General features: G+C 37.1%; 1 protein-coding gene across 4 annotated transcripts in view; it reads right to left on the bottom strand.

Moving 5' to 3' along the window:
* Positions 1-12,527: 12,527 nt before the first annotated feature.
* Positions 12,528-20,788, bottom strand: part of ZC3H12B (zinc finger CCCH-type containing 12B) — a 32,253-nt gene continuing 23,992 nt past the window's right edge. For all 4 annotated transcript variants that reach the window (XM_035325818.1, XM_035325821.1, XM_035325819.1 and 1 more), the window contains exons 3-6: positions 19,828-19,967; positions 18,844-19,078; positions 18,647-18,753; positions 12,528-18,094 (exon numbers count right to left, since the gene is read on the bottom strand). In XM_035325818.1, coding sequence (XP_035181709.1) covers positions 16,674-18,094; positions 18,647-18,753; positions 18,844-19,078; positions 19,828-19,967 — 1,903 coding nt within the window. In that variant the 3' untranslated portion in view covers positions 12,528-16,673. The remainder of the gene's footprint in view (positions 18,095-18,646; positions 18,754-18,843; positions 19,079-19,827; positions 19,968-20,788) is intronic.

The following is a 20,788-nucleotide window of genomic DNA, read 5'->3' as shown; positions in this document are numbered from 1 at the left end:
AAAGATGGAGAGCAACTCTTTGCTCAGATAATGACAGGAAAAGGGGGTATGGTTTTAAACTAAAAGAGGGGAGATTTAGATTAGATGTTAGGAGGAAATTCTTCACAGTAAGGGTGGTGAAGGCACTGGAACAGGTTGCCCAGAGAGGTTGTGGATGCCCCATCCCTTGGACAACCTGATCTAGTGTGTGGCATCCCTGCCCATGGCATGGATGGGTTGGAATTACGTGATCTTTATGGTTGCTTCCAACCCAAGCCATTCTATGATTCTGTGAAGGTACCCACAGGAAGTGGTTGACAGCAGATTACTTTTGTAACACCTGAGGAAAGAATTGGCTGTACATTCTTTGGGTATTGAATGTGCTTAGAGTTTGGCATCAGTGAATGCAAACCTGTCCCTCTTCTGTGTGCTTGAAGTGAATACTGTAGTTCACTGTCCTGACTAAATTTTATGTCACTGCAGTCCCAGTTATTCATTGTAGTTAACCCAACATGAAACAAACTCTCTTCTCCCCACCCTTCTCCGTTGAAGTAAGAAACTTTTTTGCTTGTTTATGCTGTGTTAGCCTGACAATGGGCTTGTATTGTTGATGGACACAGTGAGACTGAAGTAGCTACTGTGACAACTCACCAGTGTCATAGGAAGTTACTTCATGAAGGTGTAACAGTCATCCTTCTGACCTGAGGGAATATACAGAGCACAGACCTCTGCATTCATCTCCTGCATTTTTTACTCTCATAAAATCTGAGAGCTGCTCATTATAATTACTGCTCTTCTTTTTCTCTTCTGGGAATGTACTTTTGTTCTGCAGTCCTGGGGCCTTTTGCACTAACTGAAAGTGAAATACAAGTGGCATCAGTGGCAATCAAAAGGTGATTTCCATCTTCCCTTTTGAGGAAGCCAGCTTATGTTATCTTTTTTCCTGCTCCTGCTCTTTCTACAAGAAACCATTGCTAGGGTTATGAGATACTGCTGCTTCCAGTATGGAAGTTATTCACAGAGCCGCAGCAGGCTTCAAAACGGTTTCTGTTAATGGGGACTCAGATCCTCAACCACAGTATGTTGCCATTGCCCAGTGACCTTTTCAGAGCTCCAGCTAGTAATTTAAGTTGCAGATCTGACCTCACTGAAGAAAGTCAGATTGCCATGGAAATAGTGGTAGCATTCTATAAGGCTTTCATTAGATCATCTCTATTACTAAGTGACACATGTCCAGTTAAGCAGTTCCCTTGAAAATGTTTTCACAGAGCCATTATTTCACTCTTAGAAGTCAAAGGATCTTGAATGTTGGTAGCCTTCAAATAATTTCATCACATACCCTGTAGGGGATTGGCTGTACATGTATTTTAATTTTAAACCAAGGAGTGCTTCAGAATATAAATGGATAGCAGTTATTTTCTTAAACACTTGATAGCTAACACTTGATAGCTTAACTTCTTAATCAGTGATTCTTTCCCTGTAGTCGATGGGCCCAGTCTACCAGCTTCCAAAAGAAATGAGAATAACAATTGCAGTTACACAGTTTTCCCACTGCAACGTTTTGCAGTGGGAAAAGCTACTGCATGTATTCATGTTTTCACATATTCTGAGTTGTCTTCAGATTAGTTTCCAGTTCTGAAGAGCAAGGTTTCCATTCTGTCTCCATTCTATTCATCATCTTCCCCAGAACTAGTCTACTCTTCTGTCAGCTCAGGCCTGAAGTGTAGGGGTAGGCTGTTGAGAGGGTATTGTTTGTATTTGATGGATCCAATCTAAATGTAAAATTAAAATCTTATAGATTGCTACATAACAAAAAAAAAAAGATAATCCTTTTCCAGTGGTCCTCTTTCTGACAGTCCAAATAGTTCATGAACTACTTGATTCTAACACCTCTAAAGGGACAGCACCGAATCTGTCTTTCTGCATATCAAGAGGTTAAATGAGTCGTCCTTTTTGAGTCCTTTTGAACAGTGTTCATCACTGACCCATACTTTGAGCACTGCATGAATTTCCTGTCAGGCTTTAAAGAGAGTAGGTAACCATTTATCTCCTGATAGTTTATCATCCCCCAAAGAAGAGTAAATCTATAGTAGATGCAAAAAATAAAATAAAAATAAAATAAAATAAATAAAAACACTTGATTCAGCAGAACCCTTTGATGTAAGTCAGCCATGAGTAATGTTGCTTGCAACATGTTCCATATTGGGAATAAGACAAATTCCTGGAACTTGCAGATCTGCTTCTAGTCTGCAGAACCCTGGCACTCTCACTGTAGGCAGAAATGACAGAGTACTTGATCTCAGAGACTTTAAACATAAAGCTGTTTGGCTTAATGTTTAGGTAGTTGAGATCACTGATTAGAATACAGAGCTACAGCAGAATTCGTTTGGCTGCAGTAATTGGCACCATTCGGCATCCAGCCAGCAGGCTCTGACATGAGATGGGGTTTCTGTATTTGTCCCTCGTTGGCTCAGTTGATTTGCTATGCACAATAGATGGAATCATCATTACGGAGACTGTAATGAAGTGCATATGGAGTAGTATGATTCACTATTCTTGTTTGTAAGCTGCTACTTGAATCCTGCTGTAGCACGTTCCCTTTCTGACTTGGGTGTTGTAGGAGTCAAGTGTTTGTAATCCCACTGTATTTCTTGGAGTGGTCCCTAGAGTAATAGAAATTAAAAAAACACCTAATGATTCCAGGTGCTGCTCTACAAGCAGAGGAGTTCTTCCAGATGTAATCTTTATGTCTAAACCAGTGGTATGATACAGATGCCAGAACTTAGCCGTGCTGCTGTCTGAAAATGCACAGCATGTATTAGTCAGTTCATTTTAATAAAAATTCACTAAAATTATGAATATGTGTTTGTTTTTTTTTCCATCCTGCATTAGACATGAAGTAAATCCTTGCTAGTGTCAGTTCCTAACAACTGGAAAGCAGAATGATGAAGTAAGAACCATGAACCTAAGTGCACCTGGTCATGCTGAAGTTTCAGTATTAGGTTCCTTTCTGCTTCTAGTTAGACTTTGACGCTTGCAGCTACTTTTAGGATGCTCAGTTGTTGTAGTGAATCATATGAAGCAGTTCAAGTGTTGGCAGTTGTACAATACTGGCAAGCAGTATTTCAGTGTTATGATTAAAAAGGAAAAAGAAGTTTGAGGGTAAAACTTGTTAGGATTTTTGCAAATCCATTAAATGTGTAAAATTGGAAAGATGTTACTGATTTTCTAAAGCTTGCTTTCCTTGATATGCTTGTGCATTCAATCTCCCTTCTTCGTGAATGTTAGTAGTCTGGGAAATATGCATGGCTGTTATTTAAAAAGGCCTCTTCCTCATAATCAACTTGTCAGGGGTGTTCTCTTGGCTCCATAGTGTAAAAAGCATTGGAAGATCAGATTTGTACTTGGTTATAAATAGCCTGCAACATGCAGGCTTAAAAAAATCCATAGCTATAGAGTTGCTTTAGTTTTAAGGATGAGAAAAATACTCATACTGCTAATTAGATGCTGAAATGGATTCTCATACTTAAAAATAAAGAAAATGGTTAATTTGTAAGCTGTTCTTTGAAATGTACTATTCAGTGATTTTTCACAGCAGGTGAAACACCACTTACCCATATTTCAGGTAATATTCTCTAGGTTTTACTTCCCAGGACTTATGATTCCATTGCTTGCAACAAATTAGAAGGGCTCCTTCCTTCCTGGGTGATAAAAGGAAGCGGCGAGTCACACAGAACAGCCACGGTTATAGGGAAATGCTCAGTCTACCTGTCTGTACACAGAAGAGCAAATTATGTTGCAGTAGGATAGAAAAAACTGTCAGCCAGTTGAAAATTTCCAAAGAGGTTCCTGACCTCAAGGCTTAGCTGAAGTATATAAATTTCAACTTGACTTTGGACCCTTCCTCGACTTGGAGAATGATCTGCCTGTAACCAGAACAGAAATGCTTGCCAGGGCACACAGCTCTTCTGTTCCTGGAATAGACAAACCTAATTTGTGTTATAAATTCTTGCTCACATATGCCAAAACATTCCTCTTAGGATCTGCAAATGGACAGCTGGAAGGACCTGTTTTGTTTGTTTGTTTTTTCATTTTCTTGATGTTTGTTTTGTAGGTAATACGTAATTATTTGGTGAATATATGAAAAAACAGGTGGTGACGATAAGGAATTCTTGACAGAGTGGTTGGTGCAGTTTGATTGTTTGTAGTTTTATGGTTAGGAGATCACTGCCATTTCATTTTATAGTGCAAAGTAGTAGGTTGCCCCAGAGAGACCTGCCTGTCCTGCAAACAAGGGTTGAATTACTGTGGTGTTGCTTTGCAAATAGGCTTTTGCTGATGTCATGGAACTAGCCAAAAAAAGCCTGGACCACAAGTAAATATCTTGCAGTTAAGGGTGAGGATGTCATTCAGTTTTTACCTTCAGTATTCTGTTCTCTGCGCATTCCATAGTAATAAAAGAGGAAGAGGGGAAGCGATATACAGGATGCAGTAGACTTCATGAAGAAATCACAGCAGAGGTTATTTCTGCTGCACTGCAGTACCCTGTGATTATGTTAGAGAAGTAGAATGATGTACTGCGTCTGGCTGGGATGGAGTTAACTTTCCCTGCAGCAGCACATAAGGTGCTGTGCTCTGCACTTGTAGCTAGAACAGCATTGTTTTGTCTATTGCTGAGCAGTGCTGGCTAGAAAAGCCTGGGGCAAATTTGGATTATAGAAAGAGTTCTCTAAGAGGAGGAGAGAGCATGTACAGGTGACATTTCTTATCCTTAAGAAAAAGGGCATGCTAGGCATAGTTGCCATCAAATTTTTTTGAGCAGGGTTGCTCTGAATTATAAGGGTAGTTAAAGCTGAAGTAATTTGCCTAGAGAGGTTGTGGAGTCTCCATCTTTGGAGACATTCAAAACTCACTTGGATGCGATCCTGCACAACCTGTTCTAGAGGACCCAACCAGAGGGATTGGCTTTGACAATCCTGAGAGATTCCTTCCAACATCTATGATTCTCTGAAAAGATCTATTGTCTTTTCACTGCCTGCTTTATCAATTAAAAAAAAAAAAAAAATGTAGATTCAGTAATAAACTGAGAAAAATCCTCTTCATTTAACCATTTTTGTCCAAAAAGAAAACTAGTTTGAGGTATTCGTAAGAACAGTAACACAATCTTGTGAAGTTTGGTTAGTACTGCTTTTCACTAGTATATTGAAGGACATATACAATAACCACAAAGAGCCTGGGATTAGGAAAAACAATTTTGTAATAAGTATATTTTATTGTTTTTACCACGTTTGTGCTGTCTTCTGGAGCACCTAGTTCTGGCTACTTGGAGAGCAAACATGGGAATGTTTAAGTTGTGGGTTTCATTTCTTTGTGCAACTTATTTTAACCTAACTGTATTTGGAGTTTTATAGCCTGCAAAAGAAACAGATATGTCTTTTATTTATTTTTAAAGGATGGGCATTTCTTTAGTAACTTCAGAATTGAAGATATTTTGATCTGTGAAGCTAAGATTCACTGAAAAAAATAAATCTTTAAATATTTTTTTTATTATCATTAAGTGATAGAGTTCACCTGATTAGCAAGTATTATGTCCTTTCTTCTCCGAGGTTGAGATTTCTTTCTACACCTGCCAGTAAACCATTTCAGCAAGTGTATCGAAAGCATCAAATACTCTGACAAAAAAAAAAAGTCTGTCTCTGATGTTGGCTTATTAAATTCCACAACTGTCTAGATCAAACTGATAGATCAGTTAATGTTTCCTTCCCTTATCAGTCGCACTATATTTCTTTGGGGGATAATGCCTGGACTGCCTTTTGAAGTATGATTTAGTCATGGTGAGAACCCAGCGTGTATTGATTGCAAACCAAAGTGTTACAAGTTAGGTATGTACATCTCAGTGCTACATTATACAGACTCAGATAAGCCAGCAGGCATTGCTTTTCCCTGTGCCATTGATAATTGCTTCCCCTATCACCTGAGATGCTGAGAGGAACAATGGCAAAAGCTTTTTCTATACTCAGCCAAGAAGGTGGTTTTCTTTTTCTCCTCTTAAATATTAACTTGCTCATTCCTCTTATTTCTATTACATTGTAGCTTCTCCTTTTGCCAAAATCATCTGGAAGGTTTTCTTGACTTGCCCAGAGGCAGAGGGGGAGCAGAGTTTCTTGGTTACTTCTCATGTATTCTTCTATTTGGAAAATGCATTCACTGCCTTGCAGCTACATGATTTTTCAGCTTCCCCTTCAAATGAGTGATATATATGGCATGTTGCAGAAGGGGTGTTTGCTATTTACTAATTCTTGGTAGTGTTCTCCAACTTCTCTGTCTGCAGAGAGCTGTTCTGACAAGCTTATTGTTGTCATCATACCCACAGTATGGTATGAGAGACTGTGAAAATGTGATGGTGTACTTTGAAATACCTGTAAGATGCTTGGAAAAAAGCATCTGCAACATAGGCAATGGGACACAGTTTTTGTAAAAGCTAGGGCCATCTTTATCTTTGGCTCCCCAGACTTACGGCAAATCAAAGTAAAGAACTGCATTAAGGATTTCCTGAAGAAATTTGGAAAAAGGACTTAGGACAAGTCATGCAGTAGAAGCACAACCTTTTGCTGCAGCCCTAATTCACCAGGTCAGCAGATGAGAATGGAGCAGTACATTTAAGGCAGCAAATTATGTCAATATCTGTCCCCAGAGTCTCTGTCCTGGGAATGATGAGTGAAGTAATGAGTAATGAGCAGTGTGCATCACAAAGGAGGAAGAATTATCTCACTAGCAGGCTGAATTCTGGTTAGTTTCCAACAGCCAAAGAACATCAGGTCATTACTGCTGGGTGTGATATCTGTGATGTTTCTGTGTTTACACAGAAAGGTCCCTGGCAGTGTTTCATCTGTGCCGGGGATGTCTAGGGAGGTGTTTTGACACTAAAGGAAAAACTGTGTGTCCGTGAGGAGCTCTGAGCAGCAACCTCTGCTATATTCCAGTTATTCTAGTACCGATGATTTGGAAAAGGCATTGAGTTTTTCAGTGTACAGCTTTTCATTTGCTGTATAAATAAAACTTTCCAAACATCTCAATCTTGTTTACAGAAATGGTTCTGGTTTAGCATGAAACATAAGTTCCTGTGATGCTTAGATGCTTAGGAAAATCTTGTAGAAAATCCTTCCTCCCTGGTCCCAAAAGATAGTGTTCTTTTGTGGGTTTTCTGGGTTTGCTGTTATCAAAGCTCATCCTTAGGGTTTGCTGCAGCAACCTCAGAAGCTTTGAATAGCTGATGTCATCCTTAGGCAGATGTTTTGTTTTTGTGGTAAGCATATGTGCCTTTTTTTTGCTCCCAGTGTCAGTTTTATGTGACAGCAGGGACAAAGCAGCAGTTGGCAAGGACAGAGAGTTTCCTGAGAGTAGAGTTGCTGACTTGCAGTTGCTTTAGGGATTGTATCGAGATTTTCACTGACATTTCAGAAATGGCATTCATCATTCAATGGTCATGGATAATGGCTGGATTTTTTGTCCTAAGAATGAGATGCATAAGCAGGTGGGTGAAAGAGGGAAATAATGTGCTGAAGGGTAAAGACCTTAAAGTGGATTGGTAATATACTCATATCCTGGGGGATGCTAGGTTGTAGCTGGGACTGCATGAACTCCTTGAGCATACATGGAAAACATGCAGATGCCGAACAGGTTTTCCCTTTTTCTTCTTCACAGTGTCAGATAGCAGGTTTCAACTGGCTCATTTATAAACATCTTATTTTTAAAATACAGCTTTTAACTTCCTAATCTAATAAAATTGAATAAAAATCTTAAACCCTAGTCTGACCTACCTAACAACACGGTAGTTTTTAAAGTTTCTTCATATAGTAAAACTTTGGGTAGGGAATGGTTTACCCATGTTCTTCAACTGCTCTTTGAACCTTGATCTTAAGGGTGCCTTATGTCTGAGAACATTGAAGAAAAAGGAAAAAAAAAAAAAAAAAGTATTTGTTCCTTTGTGTGCTGTGTTGGTGAGTCAGGGGGAACTCAGCCCTAACTGGGTAACCTCTGCAAGGAAAAGGGATTTTACGCCTGTTTGAGAATGAGCCACCTTCTGCAGTTAGAAATGACTTAGCATGTGGTCAGTGACACCAAACAATAACTTCTTTAAACTTTTTGTAAATGCTCTAGATTCTGTGACTTCTGTGTCAAGCCATATGAAGGGCTAGTTTCTGTGTGCAGACATACAAGCTTTGTAACATTTATAACAGATTGTTTTTATGTTGACTTCTTGCTGCATTAAAGTTTCACGTGATTACCTTGTATTGCTAGCTGCAAAGGACAGATGAGACAAGAATTGTTGTGTGGTTGTTCCTGGAGTCATGTCTTCCTTGCAATTGTTATCAGCTGGTAATCTTACCATTGGTTTCTGTTTTGGTACCTTTGGTCCTCAGACTGTTCCCTCGCGTGAACAAACTGGTTAAAAATTAAAAGCATTCCATCAGTTAAATGATCAGAGCCAGAAATGAGAAATAACATTTTGGTTTGGAAGTAAAACTTCTTAAAAGTTTAACATGCTAAGAAGTTTACTTTGGTGATGTGAGCTTCTCAATCAGCTCAGTGCTTATGTGGTTTATTTCTCTTCCTCTTGCAGCTCTGCAGAATTGAATATGCCTGTGACAGGATTGCTATGGACCCAGAATGACTTCCATAAAATAAAAAGCGGCCTTCAGCTTTTCTAAGACAGCAAAGTGCTCTGCAGCTTTCAGCATTGCACAAGATAAGTGACACAGAGGTACTAGTAATGGTGATATGGAAATAGCTCCTCCAGGATTTTTTTTTTTCATGAGGACGTAGTACTTTAACCATGTAAAATCAGTATTTTATCAAAGTGTTGTTAAGTTCCATGTATAGTAGCTATTGTCTGCTTAACCACTGTCACGAACTTCTAGCTCTAGTTGATGTTTATGAAATACAGTTAGTATACTTTGGAATCCCTCAGTATTGCTTTTTTTTTTTTTTTTTTTTTTTGGTTAATAAATGTCACCAACTGAAGGCAAACCTTTCTTTTTGTCCTTTTTTTCTTCCTCCTTTTCCATCTGTCCTCACTGGCCAGACTATTAAACCCTTTTGCTTTCAGTGACACTAACAGTGTCATGTATGAGTTGAAATTATTTTGCCAGGATAAGACTGTGTTGCAATTTTAATCTAACAAGGATTTCACATGAAGCTCCATGAATCAAGTGAGTTACAGCATGGCTGAATAGACTTCAGTGAATAAACTTCTTAAGCTTTTTTCTTCTCGTAAGTTTTTTCAAGGGGTACTCTTGAGGTCAGGATTTTGCTGCAGTTGATAAATAATACTGTGGCCCTTGCTGGAAGCTAGCATGATTACTGTAGAAATGGATTTGATTGTCATGCTAGAAAGTTGGTGAGAGCAAGGACAGCTGTTTTTCTAAATTCAGCTTTCTTTACTTGTATTAAAGGTTCTTGGAACTTAGAAGCTTGTACAATTACCTGTCAACATGTTAAGAGTTTGAGCATTTTTATTTCAAGACTTCTCGGTAATAATCTGTTGGATTATATCTGCTAAAAGGTAAAAAGAGCCTTTCTCTGAGTCAGTCTAGTAATTGGCAGTTTTTTAAAAAATAAACAGAAGTAGGCAAATGTCAGTGCAATGTCATGAAATGGCATCGTTTTAGTTCCTTGGCATTACTGTTCTCATTATATGCTAATAATCCATTCAAAGAGACAAAAAAAGGGTCATAAAACTTTAGCAGTATATTGGGCAAGATAGAACTACATATTTAGAACAGCAAGTACGTGGATGCCTTGGGCTGGCTATCAAGTAAAGGCTTACCTAAGTGTCCATAATGTATTTTTTTTCTATCTTTTTGTAATTGTGTCCTACTCCAGTTAGTCTTTTACCAGACAGCCAACAATTATTTAGAATGGAAGATATGTTGTACATTTCTTTCTCTAAAAACAAGCGGTACTGGTTTTACACAAAGCAAAAGAAAGCAAACTTCTTTTTCTGTTATGGAGGATTTCTCCTGTAAGCCCTTCCTCTTTTTAGTATTTTAAGATACTTCTTTTACTCAGTCGTTCCTCAAGCTTATTTAGGAAATATTCAGTGAAAAGGATTTGTGCTTCTTATTACTGTACAAAGCAGAGTATTAAATTTCTTAAAGTACTGTGTTTGGTACTTCTGAGACCTGGCAGTGCAAGCATAACAGTTCAAAAAGGAAAGTGCAGTGCTGGCAGATACTGTGCTGTACGTGACCTTTTTCCCCTTCAGTAAAGGTTTACTCAGTAAAGTCACGTCCTATTAGTTTCTTTGTCAGCTGTACTTACTGCCTTTTCTATTTGCCATCACTCCCACATAATGAATTACAGCATAAAGGTCCTGGGTTTGATCTAATTGCAGAGTCAAACAAAATAGCTAAATCCAGTGCTGTGAATAATTGTAGAAAAGAACAAAACTACCAGCTGCTTTTTTTAAAAAAAAAATATATATATATATATATATATATATATATGTGTATATATATCAAGACTTAAGGAGAAGCTGTAGTAATGGCATGAATTTTAAACAGTGTTACCTACAGGAAAGGTGGGGGAGCAGGCATAAGACAACGGAAAAAAATGAAGTTGTGAATGGCTGGAGAAAAGAAATGTAACTGTTTCCACTTCTATAAAGAAACAATAGTGTAAAACCTAAATAATTAAATGACAAAATTAGTATTAATAGCATATAATAAAATGCATAGATAATCTTAACATGTAAAGCTGACCTGTTCAAATGACATAAAAAGCAGGTAAATTAACAGTGTATTTGGTACTTCTGAAGTCAATGCAAACAGTATGAAAAGGTAAGTATGATGCTGGCAAATACTGTGCCATATGTCACTTCCCCCCCCCCCCCCGCGTTGATAAAGGCTCTAAGTAAAAATCCTTTTTCGGCCTGCTGATTATTTTCTTTACTAGAAACATGTTCTGAATGGGGACAAGAAAGGCGGTGTTCATGTATTCCTGAAGTATGTTATTTTTTCCTTTGCAGTGGGCAGAACTGCTTGAGACTGCTTTCTCCCTGTAAATTAACCTTTGCAGACAGGTTTTTATTGTCTGGTGAAAAACAAAAAACAAAACAAAACAAAAAACCTAACACCAAACAAACAAACAAACGAAAAACCTCCAAAGAGAAGCTACAGAAGGGATTGGAGATAAAGTTCCAGCTCCTATGGAAGACTGCTAGGATAAACCAAGGAACTAGGAATTGCTGAAGGAGGAAGTTAGGGGCTTGGGACTACCACATTCACAGCCTGTGATCCCTCTTGTCCTTTGCCACCTTTTGAATTTGCTTTCAATGTAAGTAAATAGATGGAATAGTGGAAACATTAGGATAATTTATTCCTGGCTCTTCAAGTCTTTAATATTTTGTTTTGTGAATCCTAAAGGCAGTCACTCTCCAATTGGCTTCACTAGTACAAAGGGTTACAGCTAACTGGGCATTGTGGGAACAAACATGGTGAGATGTTCAAGCAAACCCAGATACAGATAAAGATCATTTTACATCATTTTCCTTCCACTTCCTTTAATTTTTTCACCAAACAATTTAAAGCAATTTTGAGTGAAAGCAGTTGCACATTGTATCACTTGCCACACAGTGAGGGAAATTATTGTTTACATGGCCAAAGAAAATTTGTTTAATACAGAAATTGACAAGAGAGTGGGATCTAAGTAGTATGGAGTGGGCTCTCCTCTGCTTTTTGAAGTAAAACAGAGAGCCTTATTCTTGTCCTTTTCCTACACAGATTTAAATGCAGACAGAAAAGCTAAGCATTATGTATGATTTCAGAATGTGGGTATTTTTCCTGTAAATCATCTAAAAAAATGAGAAATAATTTGGACAGACTGTGACAGTTGTTTTGGGCAAAACAAGTTCTTCAGGGCTCTCTCCTAAAAAGAGTTGAAAAATAAAAAGCTAGAAACAAACAAACCAATGGCTCTCAGTTTTATTAAATAAGCAGGTTTATCTATCTATCTATCTATCTATCTATATATATATATACACACATAAATAAAGCATAACATATTTCATATATATTAAATAGTTGTGCAAACCTTTTACACAGCGCAGGGAGGTACAGGTAACAGCCTATATTTCTTTTGGATTCCTCTCAATAATTTCAATATGTTTACATAAATACCAAAGACCAAAATCATAGATATTGTATAAGGGCTCTTCAAAGGCTAAGCAAACACTGGCATGAGAGTAATTTAAGTAACAGTGCACTTGTATTTTTCTAGTTGAAATATTGCAAGAAATACAATTAATAGAGCTCTGTCATACAGACTGCTATGGGGTACATAAGAAGGGTATTAAAGCTGAACACTTACCATAGTAATAATAATGAGCTTTGGCTATTCACATCTCACGATCTGACTAATATGAGTCCAGTAGTAGTAGTGTTTTGGGTAAACCTTTGACAAATCAAGAAAAAGTAGTATTTCTGTGGAGAAGAGTGTCACAAAAATTATGTCTGTCCCTTCTTTTTTTTTAGAATGGAATTTTTTAAAATTACTGTAGTCAAAATATATCCCCTGAAATGTTCCCGACTCTAGTTCGGTATAAGTCACATGTATACATGTAAGCCACCAACCAAGTATTTTTTTAAACAGACTCACTTGGATGGATTTATTGTTTGCATTTTCTGGCTTTGTCATTAAGAATTCCAAAATGCCGTAATTCAGAGTTCAAGGCAAATTGGCTTTAAAAGTATGTACGGAGGACTTGTCTACATAGTTGCTTTTGTGTTTTGTTACTTTTTTTTTATGGAGAATTTTTCTGCTTGTTCTAAGCAACCATATGCCCACTATTTTTAAGTGTTTAAAATTTAAAACACTTTTACAAAAAGCTGAACATAAACAGACTCATGCTAGTGAATGAAATACATGCAGCTGCAGCTAGAGCATTGCACACGTACTGCAGTGTTTTAGAAATACCACATACTGGTTTAACACCCATTTTTCACTCATTTGTCATTGAGACTTACATTATATTTGGGTCAACCAAAACAACCCAAAGAGATTTATAAAATTTTACAACAATTAAACCATAACGTTTAATTCTACAGATGAATAAAGCCCACTACTGTAGCTCAATAAGACAACAACAGGACTAACATTAGTCAAATACACTGTATGTACAACTGAATATATCACTAACATGTAATTTTACAAAAACACATAAAATAACTTAGGCTGACATCTCATAAAGCATTTGATTTTTGAATCATGAATTTAACATCGTGAACTTAAGTGATAAATTATATGAAAGTAATATAGCTAGAGATTAAAGATCAGTAATTCAGAACTCTTGAAGTTCGCCCTGGTCCTGCTAAAGTCTACTGCTTAACTCTTGCCAATTGCAACAGGCCAGGATTTCACCTTTCCACTTTTTTTTCCCCAGTTTCTCATCTAGAATTTTGTTAATTCTATGGATTTTATTAAAACATAGTTTCTAGAACTGTTCTCTTACAGTTTAAAAAACATTTAAATACCATGCTCTCAAAAAGAGCATTTATACAAAGTCTTATATTTACAATATAGACAGGTATGGTCATGTATTAATAAGATCAACTCTTCCATGTAAGAAGAAATCTAAGCTTATGCACTGAAGGTTAATTAATGTGTCAGTGTTATGAATTGGCTTGTAAACATATCTGAGAACCAATGTGGATGGCAAAATTATCACTTAAACTAGTTGATTAGGTAAGACTACATCACATATAAGAGTTTTGTTACCTCTAAGGATTACTAAACAAGCGCAAGATCTGCAAAGTATTTCCACAAGCCTACACTGCCCAGTCTATAACTCTACGCAGGATGGATGCTAATAGCTTCTTAGAAAAAGACAATTTTGCCTTCGAAGTGTCTTTCGGAAATGGTATGCTGAGTTTGCAGTAGCATAGCATTCCTGTTGTTCAGAATAATTCCTTTTTATCAGTAAGACCAAAGTTAGTGAAAATTAAAATAACTAGACGAGTCCTACAAAAATGAGTTTCTCCATAAACCACCCACAACTTCATACAGTAATTTCTGCTCAGGCTTCCACATCTGAAAGCATCAAAAACACCTACCAAATCCTCTTAAGATAGCTTATCTTTATAATGGGAGAAAAAGGGAACAAACATTCTTCTACATACAAGTATTTAATTCCATGCAAGATGGAAAATGTGAGTGCACAATAAACTTCATTTTAAACCTAAATAATTTATAAATGAATCTGTTAAGAATAAAGCAGTGTCTACAGCAAGTATATTGTTACATTTTAAACACATGCAGATGAGCTAACAGCAAGATTTTTACATAAAGTTTAGTGCAAGAATGTATCTGCTTAATAGACAAAAGATAGCCATGTAATGCTTTGAGGTGTACACACAGTTTCTGTGCACATAATAAACTGGTTCTGAAAAGTTGTCCTTGTTTGTCTATAAACTACAAGTGCCCATTTTAAATAAAAAAGATTCATACTTACTCATGGGCTACTTCCCTGTGACACACGGTGTCACAAACATTGTGGTGAATATGTAATACTGAAGTTAATCTAGAGGTTTATGGGTTGTGTTTTTTTTTTTTTTTTTTTTTTTTTTTTTTAAACAGTTTTATACAATCAAGAAAAAGAGATACAATTTGTATCAACAAACAAAAGGTCATTTCTGGTTATTTGAGGCACTGCTCTCAGCTGCTTACACCATGCAAGAGAAGAGAATAAGAATTAATTGCAAACTAAAAATAGAAAATGCTGGTTCCTAAGAAACGTATTTGAATATTGGTCAAGAATTTTCTGTTTTCTCCAACTATTGTGTCCAAAGTCTTATTTTTGGTCAAGAATTTTCTGTTTTCTCCAACTATTGTGTCCAAAGTCTTATTTTTTCCATTAACCAACTAATTAAAACTTACTTATTTTTAAACCTCAAGTATAAATGCAAAAATCACCTTCAAGTTAATTCAATTTAAATACATAATGACACAGTCATTATAGATGTTACCCGTTCCAATGGAAGAATATTTATCATGTGTGAAATGGTACAGTTACCAATTATCTGTATGTTAATTGTCATTGCACCTGTTAATAGTTTGCTGTTGGTTTGGTTGTTTTTTTGACCTGACAGGAACACATTTTGCACATGATAAATAGCCTGCAAGATACCGTGAATCAAACCAACCATTATTACAGTAACACAAACGGAGGAAATAATGTTTTGTTCCTCAGACAAACAGAGAACTAGAAAGCAGCATGCAAGCCATTATCAAAACACCAGAAACAACCCTGACTGCAGCCTCACGTTCCGTGTGTTTCACAGTAAGAAACATTTAGGCAGTGTCACACCTTCTCATGAAGAAACAAAAGGCCATAAAAGCAGGCCTTCTCAACTTTCATGAAAAAAACTACAGTAGAAGTCAACAAGTCCTAGCTCGAGACATATCGAGTTAGTAATGGTTCAAAATGTTGAAATATACAGTGGATTCAAAAAAGGGCGTTCAGTCAGTGCAGCTTAAAAAACAATAAACGCCTCTTTTGGAGACATTTAGCTACAAAGGTTCCCACCCTGAGCAAAATACCAGTTGCGCAAACAATGCCACACAAAATTATCTCACCTGTTTAAACAGGACTCTAGAAACCATCAAGAGGCAAATGCACACCTTTGCGTGGAGCTGAAGAGCAAACTGAGGCCAGCCTTGCTACAAGCCCAAACTGTAGCATCTCTTTTCAAGAAACAGCCTCTCACACTCCCTTCTCAAGATCTTGCATGTTAGTTTCACCCAAATACCATCCTTGCCTCCAGGAGGGCTTAGTTACTGATGCGCTTCCACCTTAACATTCAGTTTCTGTTGCTTGAGTCTGAGTAATCCAATTTACATAAAACTGACAATTTTCTTCTGTCTTCTCTAAGCATCTGGAACAGCAGCTGTTCACTGCACAGTTGACAGGCAATTCTGAAGAGGGAAGCTACAGTTAAACACCTTTTAGTTTACTGAATGGTGCTCACGCCTTCATACTCCTTAATGTTTTGGTCCTAATTTAATAAAGTATTTGGCTTTTGTTGGATTGAACTAACATACTGGACAATAAACTCTCGGGGAACAGTTTTGAAATTTAAGAAGTGCCAACAATACTGACACTCAAAAGCTGAAAGAGATCCAACCAGTTTATCCTTCTACAAATTGAGTAATTTTTGTCAAGTTTATTTTTTCGCTATTTGATGTACCAATAGGCAGTGTCAAACGGCAAAGCTGAAACCCTAAAAGTCATCTAGGACTGTATAGAGCATACTTTGAAAGGCCAATTAGGTATTTATAATCAAATTGAAAGTGTACACTAATACATGCAATATAATTGCCAACAATAATTTTGTATTAAAAGCTTTGAGACACTGAACGTGACATTGTAGTTCTTAATGAGCTATCCATGCAGCAAGGTATGCATTTCCTGTAAAATACTATTAAAAATCCCTATATTTAAAATCTTAAAATTTACAATATAATCAACTCTTATATAGTGCCTCTATGTATCTATATATATGATTGCTACTGTATACAGGACTTTATACTAACTTATTAGAAAATATTTACATTAGACTGACCCACTCCCTTCTTCATTTTAATTCCAGTTCCTGTGTGCTGTATAGTTTCATTTAACCAAAAGAGGCTATAGTAATTTAACGCCCTGTTCTTAATTTGGCAACAATCATAGCTGCCAGCTGTTGTGCATCTGTCATGTGGGGATTCTTTTCCATCACAGAAAGGACAATGCTTGGTGGAAATATATTGCAGAGGTTCTTGTATGTTTGATACTGATGTTCTGGAATGATATGTGGTTCCCGTGGCTCACCACATATCCCAATCCATGGATTCCTCCAGAGTTGCTCCATCTTCTCAGGCATGCTTCTTACCATTACAGGTTCATAACATGGCTGCATGAGGTTGTTACTCAATGGATACGAGTGGTAAGTGTAAGGGTCTGATGCACATGGTAATGGATCCCAACTAGCATGCTGTTCTCGACAGAGAGGTGGTCTTCTCTGCCGTGCAGGATTACTTTCATAAAGCCGTGAGTCAGAAATACTGTCCATTCTTGTCATGACCAAGGCACGGCTTGGTTGTGCAGTTGATGGATGAATATTTTGAGGCACAGGGTATTCTCCTGGACAACTGGACCGTGCTCCAACAACTGGATGCTGGGCATGCAGGCCTAAGTGGGAAACTGACTGTTTGCGAAGGGATTGCTTAGGCTCTTCAGTTCCGTAACTCTGAACTCTATTTAAGGCTTCATGGTAACCATGGGAAAAAGGCTGAAGACGATTTTGCGATGGCAGTCTGTGGATCTTCACATTGTCTTCTGGACTGGCATCTGCTACACCCAGATACAAGTCATTGTAAGAGGAATAAGAATCATTACTTGTATGGCTTAAGCAATTGTCAGGACAGGGGCTTGAGTTTCTAGAATACATCCCCTGGTCCGTATCAGCCCCATAATAATCTGTGTTATGCATACTACTTACGCTCAAGTTGGAGAAATCACTGAGTAAGGAATAATAGCCATGGTCCCCTAACGATTCGTATTTGGGATACTGGTCAGTATAACTAACTGAGGTGCCATGGCTATTGGTGACTAGTATAGGAGGATATTGCACACTGGACATGTGTTCCAGTGAGGATTTCTGATGCATGAACTGTGAGGAACCTGGCACCGGACTGCTTGCAGAACGAGTATTTAATGCACCAGCTGCATGGCTTTTTGGTGGAGGGAGCGTTGGTACACTTAATGCAGAAACCAGAGACGGGACAGAGCTGGCCTCAGACTTGCGGGCCACTGTTAACTTTTCCTCAGGCTCCACAGCTACTGATCTAATGCTTGGATCTGACTGGCGTTTTGGGGCAATGCGTTTCACTTCAGAACTGATCTCTCCTTTGGAGCTGGATGGCCCTGTGCCACATTTGGCCAAGGCTCCCTCACTCATAGTTTTCACAGCAGATAATTTGGCACTTATCCGAAGCTCATCCGCTACTGACCTTTGAGGCTGGTTTGCCCGTTCTGGGTGGTAATATTTACATTTGTGCCCATAGGTGCACTTTTTACCTGTAAGAAAAGTATTTGCAAGATAAGTAAACCAAAGATTAATTGCTACTACTATCTTTCTCTTTCACTGTTTCTTAACTGTAATGTTTCTTTACTATAACTGTAAGGAATAATTTTATAAACAAGCAGTGAAACTCTGTTATTACCTATATCCAGGTATATCACTGCGTCAAGGGCAAGACACATCACTTTTCTTCCTACTGCTCATGATTTCAATACTGACACTATAATCAATGCTATACAAAACAAATCACCTCTCTCTAACATGGTCTGTATGGTTATGAATCTCCTTCCTTGAATAAAAAACAGAAAAAAAAATAGCAAAAAGCTGTGATATACACAAGGTATATCTGGTTAGCCTTAATTTTCTGCTATATTGTTTTTATTAACATTGGCATGACGGGTATAAAAATAAATACAGTGCTCAAATGGCAACAAGAAAAAATATTTTTTGTTTGTTTGTTTTGTTTTTTAAGTAACGAGATGCTGTTAATTAATTGCTTGTTTCACCTACCTTCAAATACAGCATATCAATCTGACTTAGGCACTTACCATAAGGACACGGTTGTTTTTTATGTTCAGGAATAACTGGCCTTTTCCTTAAGAAATTTTCAAGGCTTGGACCATGGCGTCCTAAAGGATCATCAGGAGGCATAAATCTAATGCAAAATAAATGAAATGTGAAATTCAGCTTTTAACGAGGATTCTGAATTGGCAAATTTGCCTAACTTATAAAGAAAAAAACATACTTGTCATTCACAAAAGAATACATTAGCAGTCGCTCCTCTATGAACTTCTTCCATTCTGGTTTTTCATTTTGAAGATCCCTATAGTTGTCATTTGATACAATGATGCCATCTGAGTCAAAAGCAAGTTTTACTATGAATCGGTCATCATAGCAAACTACTCTTCTTCCTTGAACTCTTCGAGATGGGGTGAAAACAAGAATTTTTTCTTTCTCCAATTTACGTAAGATTTCTTGATCTGTAAAATAAGTTTTGTCAAGAAGCTTCTTTAAAGGTCCTTTTTTTTTATTTTTAAAGAAATGCAGCCTTTGAAATATGAAATTTCCTCTTTTCTGAAGTGCTGTTTTGTAACTATGTGCATATATGGTCCTCATTATCATTAAAAAAAGGAGAATGCCACTTTATTTCTGAGCTTTCAAAGCAACAGATAAATATTCAACATTTAAGCTTCATAACTGCTCTGCTTCTCTGTAAACTACTATGTTCAGAAAGAGTAAGAAAATGTACATGTCAAGAATTCAGTTGTTACTGTCTTAAAATAGCTTTCTTGTTAGCCTAGAGTAAAATGTAAGTACTGTCTGTAGGTCAAAGGACATTGTGCTTCTTCACTGTTCAAAACTATTAAATTAGTCCCTGGCCTTATACAGTGTATTTGTATACTAGCCCAGCAACTAAGTATCAGTTCCTGTATACTAAACAATGTTTGTTAGTGGAAAAATTAGGAATACCTCACTCAACGGCATCGACATTATCCGTAAATACTACAAAACCTACCATTTTTTGCAGATGCAAATACCTAGTATGTGTTCTTCACCAGTGAAACTGTCATATTTTCAAACAAACAATTGAGTTGTTGGGGCTCAACCCAGTTAAGTGCTGTCCACAACCCAGTATGTAGTACCCATTAGAAAGATGATGCAGTTCTGTTTCACTACAACACATTTATTTATTTAAACCAAGGGGTCAAAGAAAATCTTGATCCATTACCTGTAATTGGTGCATCAGGTCGAGACTGTTCTTTTCTCCATGCAGGTACAAACACAGTGATATCTTTATGTCCTTTTTCCAGAAACCAATCAACAGCTAGTTGAATTCCCCGACAGGAAAATCCTTCTTTATTTCCATGGCTGAAAAAAATGCAGAAGTCTTAGAAACAGCAAAGACAAAAATTACATCTGACTTTGGGTTTTGTTCTTTTCCTTTCAAAGCTGCTGTGGTCTAGGAACATAAAGGAAGCAGTTTGTAAAGACAAGCAAATCTTTTTATTAAACCGGCTTATATAGCTGGAAAATGACAGTTGTCCAGAGCTATTTAATCATCAGATTACAACACTGATACTTTGGCATTAGAAATGGTGAAATTTGACTGCTTTTTCTGCTCGTGAAATTTCTGCTTTTTCATTTTATTAGATGATCTGATGAAAAATTATTACCTCCCCCAGAAATTAAGCTTACCTTATTAGCACCATAAAAAGATAGTTATAATAAAAAAAGAAATAAACTAACAATGCTGGCTGTCATGGGTAATATAATTGCTTTTAAACATCTAGATTAAAAAAAGAAAAAAAAAGGTTTACAAAAGTTTAATAAACATTCTGCTTTTTTCATTACTTTATATATTAATTTATTTCTCTCTCTTAGAAATAATTAAGCTGTTGGAGCTCCTTCCTCTCTTCCCATCAAAATCAACAATTTGTTTTCTGAAACAAACGGGAGTCTCTGAAACTGCACATAAATGAGAAAAGGGAGGTTAAAGTAGCTTTATATCACTTCATTTTGCAAAGTATATTTAGAGCTTTGATAGAATCTAGTTAAAATTTTATTTATGAATCTCAGTCTACCTCATAGGTGCACCTGTCTTGATTTGCTAAACATAAAACCTGATTCTTCAGTTCACTGTAAATCCTCTCAGGAAATAGTTCAGGAACACTTTATACTGGGTCTGGCTG

Source organism: Oxyura jamaicensis, chromosome 4 (genome assembly GCF_011077185.1).
Source record: "Oxyura jamaicensis isolate SHBP4307 breed ruddy duck chromosome 4, BPBGC_Ojam_1.0, whole genome shotgun sequence".
NCBI classification, from domain to species: domain Eukaryota; kingdom Metazoa; phylum Chordata; class Aves; order Anseriformes; family Anatidae; genus Oxyura; species Oxyura jamaicensis.
Note: the sequence above shows the minus strand (reverse complement) of the source record. Positions and strands in the feature narration are given on the sequence as shown.